At 43.6% G+C, this 13,993-nt stretch overlaps 1 protein-coding gene across 2 annotated transcripts in view; it reads right to left on the bottom strand.

Annotated features, from left to right (window-relative positions):
- Positions 1 to 328: 328 nt before the first annotated feature.
- The window catches only part of PRDM2 (PR/SET domain 2), a 76,311-nt gene continuing 62,646 nt past the window's right edge, over positions 329 to 13,993 (bottom strand). The window contains exons 9-10 of one of the 2 annotated variants that reach the window (XM_065696236.1): positions 4,790 to 4,925; positions 329 to 3,578 (exon numbers count right to left, since the gene is read on the bottom strand). In XM_065696236.1, the coding sequence (XP_065552308.1) occupies positions 4,817 to 4,925 (109 nt within the window). In that variant the 3' untranslated portion in view covers positions 329 to 3,578; positions 4,790 to 4,816. Of the gene's footprint in view, positions 3,579 to 4,770; positions 4,926 to 13,993 lie in introns of those variants that run through there. The other variant, XM_065696237.1, reaches the window with a different exon arrangement.

Genomic DNA, 13,993 nt, shown 5'->3' with positions numbered 1-13,993 from the left:
ACAGAAACCCTTTATGTTCATTGTGTTTGTTGCTCCAACAACGCTACAAGAGGTTGGGCTTTGAATGGAGTCCAAACTACAAAGAGCTTCCGTGCTGCTCATCCGAGCATGTAGACCCAGAGTCTGAAGCTCCTGGGAGAGCTCAGTCTGCAGTAATCACATGCCTGGAGCTTGACAGACCAAGGTGACATTTCTATGTCCTTCCTCCCCTCCTGCCACCTGTCAGAAGACCCCACCCATCCCACTGTTTCAGAACTGGAATACATCAAATCTCCATTTTGAGCGCTTCCTTTGCTGGAATAATCGTCACTATTTCCATAATGCTGTTTGTCACATGAATTTATTGTTCTTTTTCTTTACACAACAGACAGACAACAGAGCTTTCAGCCTTCAGAGGAAGGGTCAGAACCCACAAACCAACCAGGTTCCACCACATCTCCACACAGTTGATTCTGTATAAGCATCTCAGTATCAGTCTTGTCCCGAGAGCACTGCGGAGCTACCGGTGTCACTAATTCCTACATGCAAAACCTGAGCTTGTTCCCCACCCTCTCCTTGGATTTTCATGAGAACTTGGGATATTGGTCAAGAGCAAAATTCCACATTTCAGCAGCAGGCACAGGAGGAGCTTAAAAAATGGCTGCAAAACTGTGAAATTCTGCCTTGGGCAACAAAAAATGGCAAACTTTCCTGAATTTACTGTGGATAAATAGCAAAGCAATGACACCATTTGAACTGATCCTTTTTTCTGCAAGCAACTCCCCCCCCCCCCCCAACCTCCTGCTTTTGTTATCTGAGGGAAAACAAGGAAAAATCTGGTGCAACCACGGGGTGTTTCTTGTCAGTGGTGTGGACATTTTTCTGCCACAGCTTCGATGCCTCAGACAGAGCAGTACAATATGCACACTCCGGTCTCTTGGTTGAGTAACATGCGTTATAAAACTTTAAAAACAGAGCATTTACAACCAGGGAGGACATAAAGACGTGCTTTGAAAAGTGTAAATACGTATTTACAGGCTCATGTGAGAAACCAGAATTCCTCTGGGAAAAAAATGTTCCTATATCACAACAATTTACACACTTTTCTCCTTGAGTTTGTCCGTTATTGTAGTTAATACCACGCTAAAAAAAAGCAGCAATAATAAATTGCACAAAAGCGACCTCTTCTAACCTCATTGGTATGCCTTAAAGGCACTAAACTCAGCAGCATCCATGCCAGAAACTCTGTACTGAATTTCACTTACTGTTGCTGGAAGTTGAGGGGATCTCAGAAGAACGGAGTGTTTAAAGCAGGATTTGGGCTGCATGGCAAGAAAGCTCTTCCCTGGCAACAATCCTTGCATGACCAGTGAACATTTATACACTCAGGGTGATCTCTGCACTCAGGAAAGCAAGGGAACATCATACCGGTGCTTTAAGACAGAGGAGATTGGAGCTAGATTTTATTAGCTCTGTATACTCAGTTTTTAGACAATCTAGATGCTGTCCAGACATGCAGGAAGAGAATTCCTGTTTGAAAGAACAGGGTTTACCATACTAGTACTGGATGATGAGAGGAAGGAGAAAACATGGAGAGAAAGTACATTAAAAGTTGAGAAATACCGTGCAAAACTGAAGCGAGCTGAAGTGATCAGAAAGCTCTATGTACATGCCAGCTTCTCTGAGATACACATAAGGCCAGGAACTTAATTTCTGTGCTATTTGACCACAGTTTACCAAGCTGCCAAGCAGATCTGGATACTCGCTTCCAACTAGTTTGGATGGATGATGAGAATCTCAGTCTTCCCAGGCTACTGCAAACAATTTTAGCCTTCTTTTGGGATTGCTACATCACATAGGGAAAGAGGAAATTATTGCTAGCAAAAAAAGCTCAAGAGGGGACAAATCCTAGAGCCAGAGCAGCCAGCAGTGGCACGAGCTCTCCCCACAAAGCCTGCGCTCAATGGCATCAGTCTTGAACTTCCAACATGGAAGGGGATGTAGCTTTTTATGGCTCATGTAGCTCCCAGCAGCTCAGCCTTCCCCCAGACCACAATTGCACTTAGAAAGCCTCCAGCAGGGGTTTATAAAAAAAAATCTGTAGCTAGGTAATAGAAGATCCTGAAGACCTTTTCTTTCCCACTCAAACAACATGTAGCTAAAACAATTTCACGATGCACAAACCCAATATTTCTGTTTAAAGCTTTTGGATTCATGTTGAACAATTTGATTTTCAGCAAAACAATACAAAATTAACTGTTTTCAGTAATTTCATACATATATATTAATATATATGTCATATACATATGAAGATATATCTAAAATTGATCTTTTTTTCACTTTGTCAGGGAAGGAGTATCAACCCGGCACTTACTTTTTCTTACCTAACTTGTGCATACACAGATGTGTGCTTATCTGTGTGGAGTGCAAAGGCAAGGAGAGGAATAAACTGGCTGAAATAGGGGAAAAGAGGGCGAACACCCCCCTGGTCTCCTTGAAAAACCCCAAGCCCGGATGCTACCTTAGCAGGGATCCTGCAATAACTTATCTTGACAGAAGGAACCCTTCATCTTGTGTTGAGATGAAGTGGCCTGGAGAAGCACCCCTGGCAGATGATGCACCAATGTGTGATTGTCACCATTTTGGAACAAGAGGTAAGAGACCTTTTTGCACTATTTTACCAACTGACCCATGTGTTTCTGCAACTTGTCTATCCTGGCTGCCAGCTACCTTCATGGATGTCCTTTCTGCTGGACCACTGTAACAGAACATGCTTGCATTGAGGGTTGCAAACACAAGCTCTGTAATTAAGGAGAAACGTCACTTGGTACTGCACAGCAACATGCAAGTTTGATACTCTCACTAAATAAATCAATCCTGACTATGACAGGAGCACCAGGGTGGCAACAAATGTAATGGCAGCTTTTGAGAAATAGATGCTTATCCCTTTATGAAACTGGGTGACCAGTGCACAGGTGGACTTCCCAAATACCAGTGGGTCCTGACCCACTTGGAAAGCAATGGCATTACGCCCATTAAAGCTAATGGTACAAAGTCAAGAGACTGGGATACTCCCAGACTTCAGATGTGGAAACCTCAGTAAAACCTACCACTCCCCTCACGGATTTCCATGGGATGCCCCGTTCTTTACCCATTAGGATGTAAAGCAGGAACTAAAAGGATGTAACAGTCTTTTCAGAATTGAGTTGCATAGTATGTTAAACCCCTCTGTGTTCCACCAGGAAGAGGAGACTCATCCAGACCCATCAACCCTCTGAATGTGCTTCATCTGCCTGCAAATGTCTGAACACTTCTCGATGCTGGATGTGGACATGTGGACTCCATTCACAGGGGACCCCAAGATCACCCCTCACCAGCAGTCACAGCTCATCACTCTCTGGAGAAGGCAGGAGGCCTGCTCTGTGCTCTCTCCCTCTGGAAGGAAGGACGATGTGACAGCAGGCGAGCCAGTGCTTCCAGCAGAAGAAACTACTGTCCCTGTTACCTGCTGAGGAACCTGTCTCACCTCATGTGAGAAAAAGCAGGAAAGGATAGTGCTTGAGGATCACTTCACCTCACCTTTTCCAAGTTCTTAGTACCTGAAAACACAGAGAGTTGCATTTAATCAGTGTCAGCTTTAAGAATCAGTAGTCAGAGCACCTGCCCCATTACACTGAGCTGGGAGCAGGGAGAAGATGCCCACGATTTCACTTTTGTGTAAAGTTAGTTTTGTGTTAAGGCTTCCCACAACTAAATGGTCTATGCCTCAGGGAGGGATGTTAACATTTCATTAGCAAACACTCCCATCATTCAGGAGATAATAAACTTCATAATCTCACTAATTTGTCCCCCAAAAGTTATTTTTCTGAACATACGTAACAAAGAATAAATTTCAGGCTGCAGCATCTTGATTTTGCTGGCACAGTTTTAGTTTTACACATGTATCATGTTCCTTAGCTGTTACAGCAGTATAAAGAAGGTATATGGGTGTTACATAGGGAAATGAAGCAGCAGAAGACAGTGTCTTGTGTAAAGTCAACCAACAGGAAATTCATTCAGCTTCACCAACACCACTTGGCCAAGTCATTAATTCTTCCCAGCCCCTATAAGCTTCATTACATCAGTTATCTCACCACAATCCCAGCTAGTGTCTTTATATGTTACTGTAACAGTGCAATTTGCATTGTAATAGTGGTCCTGGAGCTTCTGGCATCCAACCAAAGCAGCCAGGCACAACACACATTCCCAGGCATACTCTTTTTTGGTCAGAGTTAGTAATTTGTTCAGCATTTACACATTCAGCCTAAAAGATCTCAGAGCACTTTATTCTGTACTACAATCAGATACAAACAGCACTTTCTTCTAAGATGGGGACAAAACGCATCCTTACCAAAATTACCACCACCTTCAAGCCCCCTCCTCCAGCATCCAGAGGAGCAACAGAACACCTCATATCTTAAAAGCTCATAAATGAATGAAAACTCTCCCCACATCTTCCATGGGGCTAAAGGGCTGACTCTGCCCCAACAGATCCTTTTGATCCAGAGCATACAAGTACACATCACTAGTGACGACCGTGTCCTTTGTGCTGGATTTAACCAAGAGGCCCCACTTCTGACACAGCTCTCCTGCTTTACACCTCCTTTCCCATTAGTGACCACTTACAACAAGGGCAAAAACACTGTGGGTTTTCTGAGGCTCAGGTAATATCTGTATCTGGTATCTCCTGTATAGCATCCTTGCCCACAGAGGCACAGGACAGGCAGCCCTACGCATCCTCCCGCGGCAGCACCCAGCTGCATCGCCCTACCTGGTGTGGTTGGACATGCAGAAGAGTCTATTCCTTAAGGAAGTGGGGTGCGATGCAGTTGGATTTCTTGCATTGTCTGGTGCTGGTGTTATGCGAAGAGGAGGAAGGACATCTAGAGGCCATGCGAAGCCTGTAACTGTACAGAGAGGCAGAAGAAACCCATATACATGCATTAGGGTACTGGGGGCATAAAGCAGGGACTTGCTTTAGGGCCCTATAGGGGCGTTACTAAGGTGTGAGTAAAAACCATACACTCTACCCACATTGCAAGTGTTGAGAGCCACTTCTGAAGGCAAGAAGGGGTTTTGCCTTATTCTGAACTTACCCTGATAAAAGTTTTTTAAGAACAAATGCATAGTATCAACTGGAAGCAGCATCCAGGCTCCCACCCCATGACCCAGACCCTCCAACTGGGACTGACAAATCCACAGTGATGTAAAGAGCAACTAGAAGAATCACGGTCTGTTTGCTCAGGACAGTCCATTGCAGATTTACATAAAAGAAACTTCACTTTCCATAAGCATCATACCAGAGCTGGTCACTTTTCCCAAGGTTAAGGCCTGCACCATGCTTCTGCCACTGCAGCACTGACACAATTGATGCTGACACACAGAGGCCACTGCAGTGAGAGCTGCCCCAGGGCCTCTAGTGCACGATTCATTATTTCACCTCAAATCTAAAACTAACTGAAAGAATCCCAAAGGGGAAGTGAAAACCAGAGGTTTTATTTGAGCTTCTTACATCTCCATAGACTGTGATGTCAATAAGCATGAAAACATGAGTCAAAGCAAGGGAAGCAGAAGGGTTTATGGCGCTGTTCTAAACATCCAACCTCAGCTCAAATGCATACCTGAGTTCAACTTCTTACACTAAAAGATACAAAAATCACCCCCATTTGTTTATACATTCAGCATCTTTTGCCATATTGTGCACCGTTGCGCCTCTCTGGTACCTGCAGACGCATGTCAGCTCCCCCCTCACCTCCCAAACCTGCTGTAGTTTCATCCCAACCTGCCATACACAAATCCTTTGAAAGTCCCACCAAACCCAACTACTCATGTTCTGCCAAAGGAACAGCTTTGAAACATCATTTCATTACACACCACCACATCAAAGCAAAGGTAAAAATCAGCGGTTTTCTCCTGGTTATTTTTAGAGTTCAACATGCACCCTTTCAAGGAGATTTCAGTTGTTCGTCCTTACACCTGGGCTCTGGAGCGCAGTGTTACACAAGCACCAAGTTTTCCATTATGACAGAGAAGCAAAACCACAGACGTTCTGAAGATTAAGCACTTCCACTCTTCCCAAATCAGAGTTCGTGGTTAAAATCCTCTCCCAATGTTCTGCTATTGTTATATGTGCATCCTACTCTGCAGCCATTGTGAATGGAACACTGAAGCATCCATCTAGAGAGCAAGAATCACAAAGTGGTAACAAGGAGGTCACCAAAGGCTGGATTTTGTTGTCCCATGTAAGGGCAGTTACAAAGGGACACAGCAAAATATCCCAAATGAGTTAAGTTTTTTTGGCTTCAGTTCTTCAACTACAAGAGAGAAATTCTGGGTTCTTTTTATTTGGTTTCCATTTAAGTAATGCTTCATGTCACAAAATTTATTATGATTTGGACAAGTCCTACAACCAATAACATGTGTGCATTACTGCACGCAACAAGACCCTGTGGGAAACCTCAACCAAAACAAAACCAAAGCCTCAAATCCAAAGAGAAAAAACCTGACCTGCATTTTCAGACACATTTTCAGACACATATTCCTCATCCTCTCCCAAAACCAAGGGATCCTTCATCCCCTAATTCCATCTTGCTTCAGAGCAAACAGATCATTGGTTTATTGCTTAGAAGTCAAGGATTAGTGGAAGAAGACAAAGAGGGACTGTTTTTCTAGACAGAGGTTGGACTCCTTCATGTAAAAGCACTGGCAGAGCCATGATGCTTGCTTTACCAGAGCAGTGAGGAAAAGGGTGCCCTGCTCTGTCCTAGCATTAAGCTGGACTGAGAACTCCGTGTTTAAAGAGACTCCTTAAAGAAATGCTGGATTCCTGCTGGATTAGGAGGATCTCCCAGGGTTTGCCAGGGAAGAGGATCCCAGAGCAGGGAGGGAGCTGAAATGCTGCCATCACATGTAGAAACAGCTCTTGAGATTACTAATTTTAGCAGTGTCACTTTGCACCTGCTTCCACCATCACCCGTGAGGGGCAACTGGAGAAAGGCAAAGGAAAAGGAATTCCCGGGCACCCTGTGCTGACGCAGCCAAGCAACGAGGATTTATAGGGAAGGGGTGAGGGGCTGTACCCCAGCCCCACTGTACACCATTGTAGCACACCCCACCCTACACCAGCTTTGCCAAGGCCATTGTTCAGGAACAGCCTTAGCCAGAATAAGCTGAGGGGAAAGGGTGAGAAAACAAAGGAACAGCTTTTCCTTTTTGATTCAACAGGAATCAGAAAACATGCTATGCTAACAAGGGCACAGAGACACAATGTTAGGCAGCAGGAAGGACTCATCTAAACAGTTTTCTTTATCAATAGGGCTTTTAAATTAGAATAAACAGTTTTGGCAAATGCAGTAGCTATGCCGTAAGTTAAACCTAAACCAAAAGTTAAACGATGCTGTTATTTAAAAACACAGGGCCCAAGCTTCTCTCTCAGTTGAAAGCACACCCCAACTAAAGACAAATCACTCAATGTGGTGAGACTCCCTACAATAAACATACACTAAATCCCATGTTTTAGTCTCCTATCCTTGGATCTGAAAGTGTTTTGCTGTATGAGTCAGTCCCATAATCCCCATTCTAAAGCTGCAGAACTGAGTCAGAAAGACGGATTTGCCAAGGTTGCCCAGAAAATCTGCAGTCTTAAAGCAGAGGCAGGAACAAAGGTGAAGGTTCTGCTACCACCCTCGTTACTATCTGCGGTGTTAAACTGCCTACTGAATACTTCAGTTTCACCTTACTTGTCTAAACCAAATTCCTGCTTCCATGCACCTCCCCAGGCCACTGAAGCAAGCAGCACACACACAGCGCACAGCAGTGAAACTGCCAGCTCCCAGCAAACCCCCTTCCCTCAGGCATTCCCAAAATACATTTGGTATTTTTCATGCAGATCACCTTCTCTCCTACCACACTTGTGCCATCAATGTTCTTCCCAGTTCCTACTTTAGGTCACTAGAAGCATCCCAGAAAAATAAGCCACCCTACCAGTGGGATCGAAGGCTGGAGTGATCCAATGTTGCTGGTCACACCACTGACATTCAGTGAAAAGTCAATGCATAAAACACTCAGGTAACTGAGGTTCACATTTTACCTCAATTAAAGTGGGTTTTTCTTGCAGGGCTTCTATACACTCTAAAACCCCAAGCATATGGTCCAACACTGCAGACATGCACTCCAACTCATTGCACAAAAATAGATAGGGACACGGTCTATCAAAAGTGTCTCCTACTCTTAAAATAAAACTACATCTAAGCTGACAGACGAAAACAGACAACCTGGGAGAAAACGAAGAGATCTGGATGCTTGAGCCTGAATTCTTGGCTTTGCAGAATTAGGGCAGGCAATTTTACAGGCCAAAGGCAAGGAAGGGAGTTCAGAGTCTGGATAACAGAGTTCTGAGCACTCTGCTCTCAGCAAGAACTAAAGCATGGTGCTGCTAACACCACCGGCATGTACTCTCTTGCACTAGCAAATTGCTTAATGGGAAAGTAAATACACGAAACAAGGACTTGGAAAACCATCAACCACCAATTACATGAACAATTATTGTTCTTATTTAAGTGAAACAAACTCTTCAGCAGAACAAAAAGTTTGTCCATAGAATTCCTGGAGGAGGAGGATGTCCTGCCTCTGCATACCAAAACTGGGGGAGCAGCACTAAGCTAAAAGGACCTTAACGTGTTGTACTGCAGCTATTTTGAGATGTGTATATAAGAAACGGGTGAAAAAGCTGTGACACGTCAGACTTTATCTTGCAGTCAGGTGATGCTGAAGGACAGAACATGAATATTATGATTTTATGGTCAGGCCTTTCATGAATCTAAACTGGAAAAACCTGTTACTGAGATCCTTTGCATTCTCAGCTTTCAGGAAGATTCCTAGCAGCATGCTAACCACAGTGCTTCAGAGAAATTGAGACCTCTAAAGAACCACTGCTCCCTCACTGTAACTCCAGAATTGCATTGTTTCATGCATGTGCTCTAGAGTTCAAGTTTCTTCATTGTTGACTTACTTCCACTCCCAGTAAAATCCTACTTCAGACCACTACTGACTGCAGTGACAAACACTAAGCCAACACTGAGACTGCTGAAAGGAATAAATCTCACACCAAGCCTGAACTCAGCTAGGAAAATACTTCAAATTGGTACCATTTTACTTAAACATCCCTAGATTTTCAAAAGCAACTACTGATCTACAGTAGCCACTTTACAGAGATTCAGCTACAGAGCTTTCAGGAAATCAGTCTCCTTGGTGGTACCTCAAATTGAGCTCAGACATTATTAGTTTCTTTAAGAGATCTTGGTCTAGGTCTATAAATTTAAATGAATAGTATCACATCCTCAATTCATCTTTGCACTTTCAAAGCAGCACAGAGCATTGTGCAAGGCACAAGGCAAAGAACGTTGCATTAAAAATAGCAGTACTCAAATACATGTTCAACGCTGTCAAACAAACTAATGTAATCATTTGTTTAAAAGAGTCTATCTACTGAATCACATTCATGACAGGAAAAGAATGAGAAAACTTTTACCATATGTAGGGAAGACTTAAATAAATTTTATTTAGCTTTACACAGAAATAGTTACTCTGAATGAGCTCGAAATGATCACTGAAGGGCAGCAGAACTACTATGACCCTTCAGTCCTGCACATCTCATTACATAAAGAAACCACAGAACAAAATGTGCTTTCAATTTATAAAGGGAGACGAGTCAAAGCATTCGCTGTAATGAATGGGAAAAACACCTTCAGTCAAACTCCAGTGACAGCAGAGCTTCAGTGTGTAACTCACAGCAGCTCGATGGAAGAATTCAGTATCTCTCCCCGCCTCCTTCCACGCTACGTTCAGCGGAAATCACAGCACCTAAACGAAACACTGAGTTCTACCATCAGCTCACAGCTGGAACATGACTAACTGCTACTCACAAGATCGCTCAAGAGAGGGTTTGCTCGGTCTGAGCAATTCCCAATGCAAACTGCCCCCAGGACATGTGATGGAGCAGTGCCCATGCTCCACAGCTCAACCTGCAGTGAGAACAGACTGAGCTCTTCTGTTCCCACTTGCTGCCAGGCCTTCAAATACCCTCAGCAGGCAGCACATCCACTGCTCTCTCAACAGAATCACCTCCCTGAAACAAAGTCCTCGCGTTTAACCATTGGCATTTAGGCATCAGCACTGCCCAAACTGCAGAAGGCCCTGAGGCAGGCTCTGCTGAGACAGACCCACAAATGAGATTTGTCTCCTTTTCTTGACTGACACAGGACATTAGGAGCAGTGGAAGTCTCAATTCTCCTGCTCACCTGAAAGGCAGCACACCTACAGTGTGTGTTCCCACCTTGCATCACACAACCTGAATGCTGAGCCCACATTTCTGAGAAATGGAACATCACCCACTGAATAACTAAAGCTGTTTCTCGCAACCCTTTGGCAGTTTCATCCAAACCAGGACTCAGAGACCCTATTTGGCTTGTGAAACATACAACTCTTACAAAAAATAAGCAGAGAGGGATATACACAACATGCATGTCGCTGCTTATGATACTATGTCCCACAAACCATTCCAGCTATGAATAAATTAGGAAGATGGAGCAGATACGTATCTCTTAACAAAAAAGCCTCCCTCCAATTGATGCCTGGTCTAGCTTCCCTTTTCCAGTGTTTTACTGCCTTTTATCTGTGGAAAAAAATACTCAGCAGTATCTCAATGCCCTTTTTTCAAACACATGCTTTCAAAAGCACACTCTACCAAAAGCATTTTTAAAGTCTTACTAGGAGAAGTAAATCACAGAATCACAGAATCCCAAGGGTTGGAAGGGACCTCAAAAGATCATCTAGTCCAACCCCCCTGCAAGAGCAGGGTAACCTACAGTACATCACACAGGAACTTGTCCAGGCGGGCCTTGAATATCTCCAGTGTAGGAGACTCCACAACCCCCCTGGGCAACCTGTTCCAGTGCTCTGTCACTCTTACAGTAAAGAAGTTCTTCCTGATGTTAACGTGGAACTTCCTATGCTCCAGTTTACACCCATTGCCCCTTGTCCTATCACTGGATATCACTGAAAAAAGCCTAGCTCCATCATCCTGACACCTACCCTTTACATATTTGCAAACATTGATGAGGTCACCCCTCAGTCTCCTCTTCTCCAAGCTAAAGAGACCCAGCTCCCTCAGCCTCTCCTCATAAGGGAGATGTTCCACTCCCCTAATCATCTTTGTGGCTCTGCGCTGGACTCCTTCAAGCAATTCCCTGTCCTTCTTGAACAGAGGGGCCCAGAACTGGACGCAATATTCCAGATGCAGCCTCACCAAGGCTGAGTAGAGGGGGAGGAGAACCTCTCTTGACCTACTAACCACTCCCTTTCTAATGCACCCTAAGACGCCATTTGCCTTCTTGGCCACAAGAGCACATTGCTGGCTCATGGTCATCCTCCTATCCACCAGGACCCCCAGGTCCCTTTCCCCTTCGATACTTTCCAGCAGGTCAACCCCCAACGCAGACTGAGAATACAAAGCGATGAAGTACGCATGGGAAGGAGTAGTCAGAGGTGTCTCAATAGCAAGAAAGCTTCCTCTGAACTAAAGAAGAGGTTTATACGTGGCTGAAGAGATTGGTGCCGAGCAATAGGCCTCTGGTCCCTCCTTTCCGAGTTCCACCAGTGCTCTCCCATTAGAACCTGCTTATACCAACAGCTTCCTTTCCCACTATTGGGTCCACTATCTATTTTCATCATTGGGGGTGACCTCTGCCTGTCTGTAAGTGATGAGCACACAGCAGAACCAACTTCAGCTGCACTGAAGTGTTAACTCAGTATTAATTTCACTCAAAAAATAATTTATATTGCAAAGTCAATATCCCAAAGCAAGCTTAAGAAATGACACTGAGACACTCATATATATGCCATCTTTAGTGGCATTAACATTTCTAATTGTCTTATTTGGTGTGTGTAATAGACCATTACTGTATCATGCCTCTCTTACAGCATTTTATTTGCCCCTTGCTCTGAAACAGAATTACCTTCCTCACCTTCCCACTCTACCACTACTGGGAGATCCTACACATACCCCCTTCTATTAAAGAGCGGCTATTCATTAGACAGCAGCTCTGCCCTGTGTTATTTGACGTGGTTTCCACCCAAAATACAGTGTACAACTCTGGAATTAAAATCCATCCCATACATCAATAGAACACTGTGGAGGTTCAATGCCATCAGAACATCAGCTTTTTTGAAATCTCTTTATTCCCAAGTGTTTTCCAAGACATCTCTTCAGCAGGTGTGAACTCTCGGTTCATTGATATTGGGTACCTGTCCATCCACAAAGCTTAGACGAAGCAATCTGCTTCAGAAAGTAACTCAGATTATTGTGTAGGTGAAGCTTTCTAGGGTTGCTATTAGATGTCTGTGAGATTTAAGCTCAACAGCTCCTGGCTGTTCTCTTCAAAACTCAAGCTACATCCTAAAACCACCAAACACAACATACCATTAATTCTACAAGGATTGATATTTTTTTATAAATACTGCATAAGGGTAACCCCAAATCAGCTTTGCTCTATACTGGTTTCAAAGCATCTTCAGTTACTACTATGAAATTTCAAGCTAGTCCCAAGAGTTTCTTTCTAGTTTTTTACCAGTTTAACTAAATAGCTGCTGTAGAAGTTCACCTCTTTTTCACAACTCACCACAAAGCTCAGATCCAGAACAGCATGCACTTGGTGCTCAGAATCTATCCTTTAGCTCATTTTCAGCAGGAATAGAACATCATGTGACTCATTCAGATCACACATGCAGTAAATGATTTTTTCAAGGCCAGGTTGGATGAAGCCTTGGGTGGAATGGTTTAGTGTGAGGTGTCCCTGCCTATGGCAGGGGGATTGGAACTAGATGATCTTGAGGTCCTTTCCAACCCTAACTATTCTATGATTCTATTCTATGAAATAAAAGCTATAATTAGTATGTGAGGTCTTCCAAGTTATATTTTTTAGGTCATTCACAAGCTATTTGTCTGTCACAGGCTATCACTTGCAACTCAGCTGAACTTGACTGCAGGAAAAGCTGGAACTGGCCCCATAATTTTGGAGATGAAGTCCCAAACCTCAGTAAGAGGAATGCTATTCATTTCTGCACTTGAAATGGAAAACTCACACATCAAATTGCCAGGATCTAGTTTTCTACATTTCCATGAAGAAAATCTTCAGGAACTAAACTTCCAGTAAGAGGCTTGTAATACCAAATACTGACAGAACATAGTATCAGAAATACACTAACCTGAATCAACTACAGGTATCTTACACAAAGGGTGAGGAGCTTGCAGACCAAGGCAGGAAACACTGTATGCAGGGTGTCAAATACCACATTCAAGACATTCTCTGATATGACCTGGTTTTAACTCCTTCTAGTAAGCTGGCTAATGAGTAATCACAATGTGATCTCCCATCTCCACACACCTGCAGCATTACTGCTTTTATTAAACTGACATTTGATAGCCAGCAGCATGTCAGTCTTGTGAACAGGACAAGTTTAATTGCTTTCAGTGCCCATTTGGATGCATTTCAAGCAATGTCAGCACTCTGTGTGCATCGTTACAGCTTTACTGTTGCATTCAGATCATAAAGAGGCAGTTATACAAGCCACAAAAATTCAACTACGCAGATGAGATGCAACAGTAACTATAAAGCTCTAAATTTCCCATCTATGATGAGGTGCCTATTCAGGATTGAAACTTGTTCCCTGATTATTCGCTCTCACTTTGGAATAGAGATGTCCATCATACAGCCCTCCTCTTGAGAGCTGGCACGTACAAACACATGTGAACATCTCAGTGTAGTAGCATCCTTGGGTCACCACAGGATGTAATATCATGGCATAGAAACAGCACAGACAATGGCAACAAAACTCTGCTATCATATTAAGGAATGAAGGACGGAAACTGGTTTATTTAGGATCAGTTCACTGCTAGACATTTCTAATAAACCCTTAC

This window comes from Lathamus discolor, chromosome 16 (genome assembly GCF_037157495.1).
Source record: "Lathamus discolor isolate bLatDis1 chromosome 16, bLatDis1.hap1, whole genome shotgun sequence".
Lineage (NCBI taxonomy): Eukaryota > Metazoa > Chordata > Aves > Psittaciformes > Psittacidae > Lathamus > Lathamus discolor.
The sequence above is the reverse complement of the archived record's forward strand: the minus strand, read 5'-3'. Positions and strand labels throughout refer to the sequence as shown.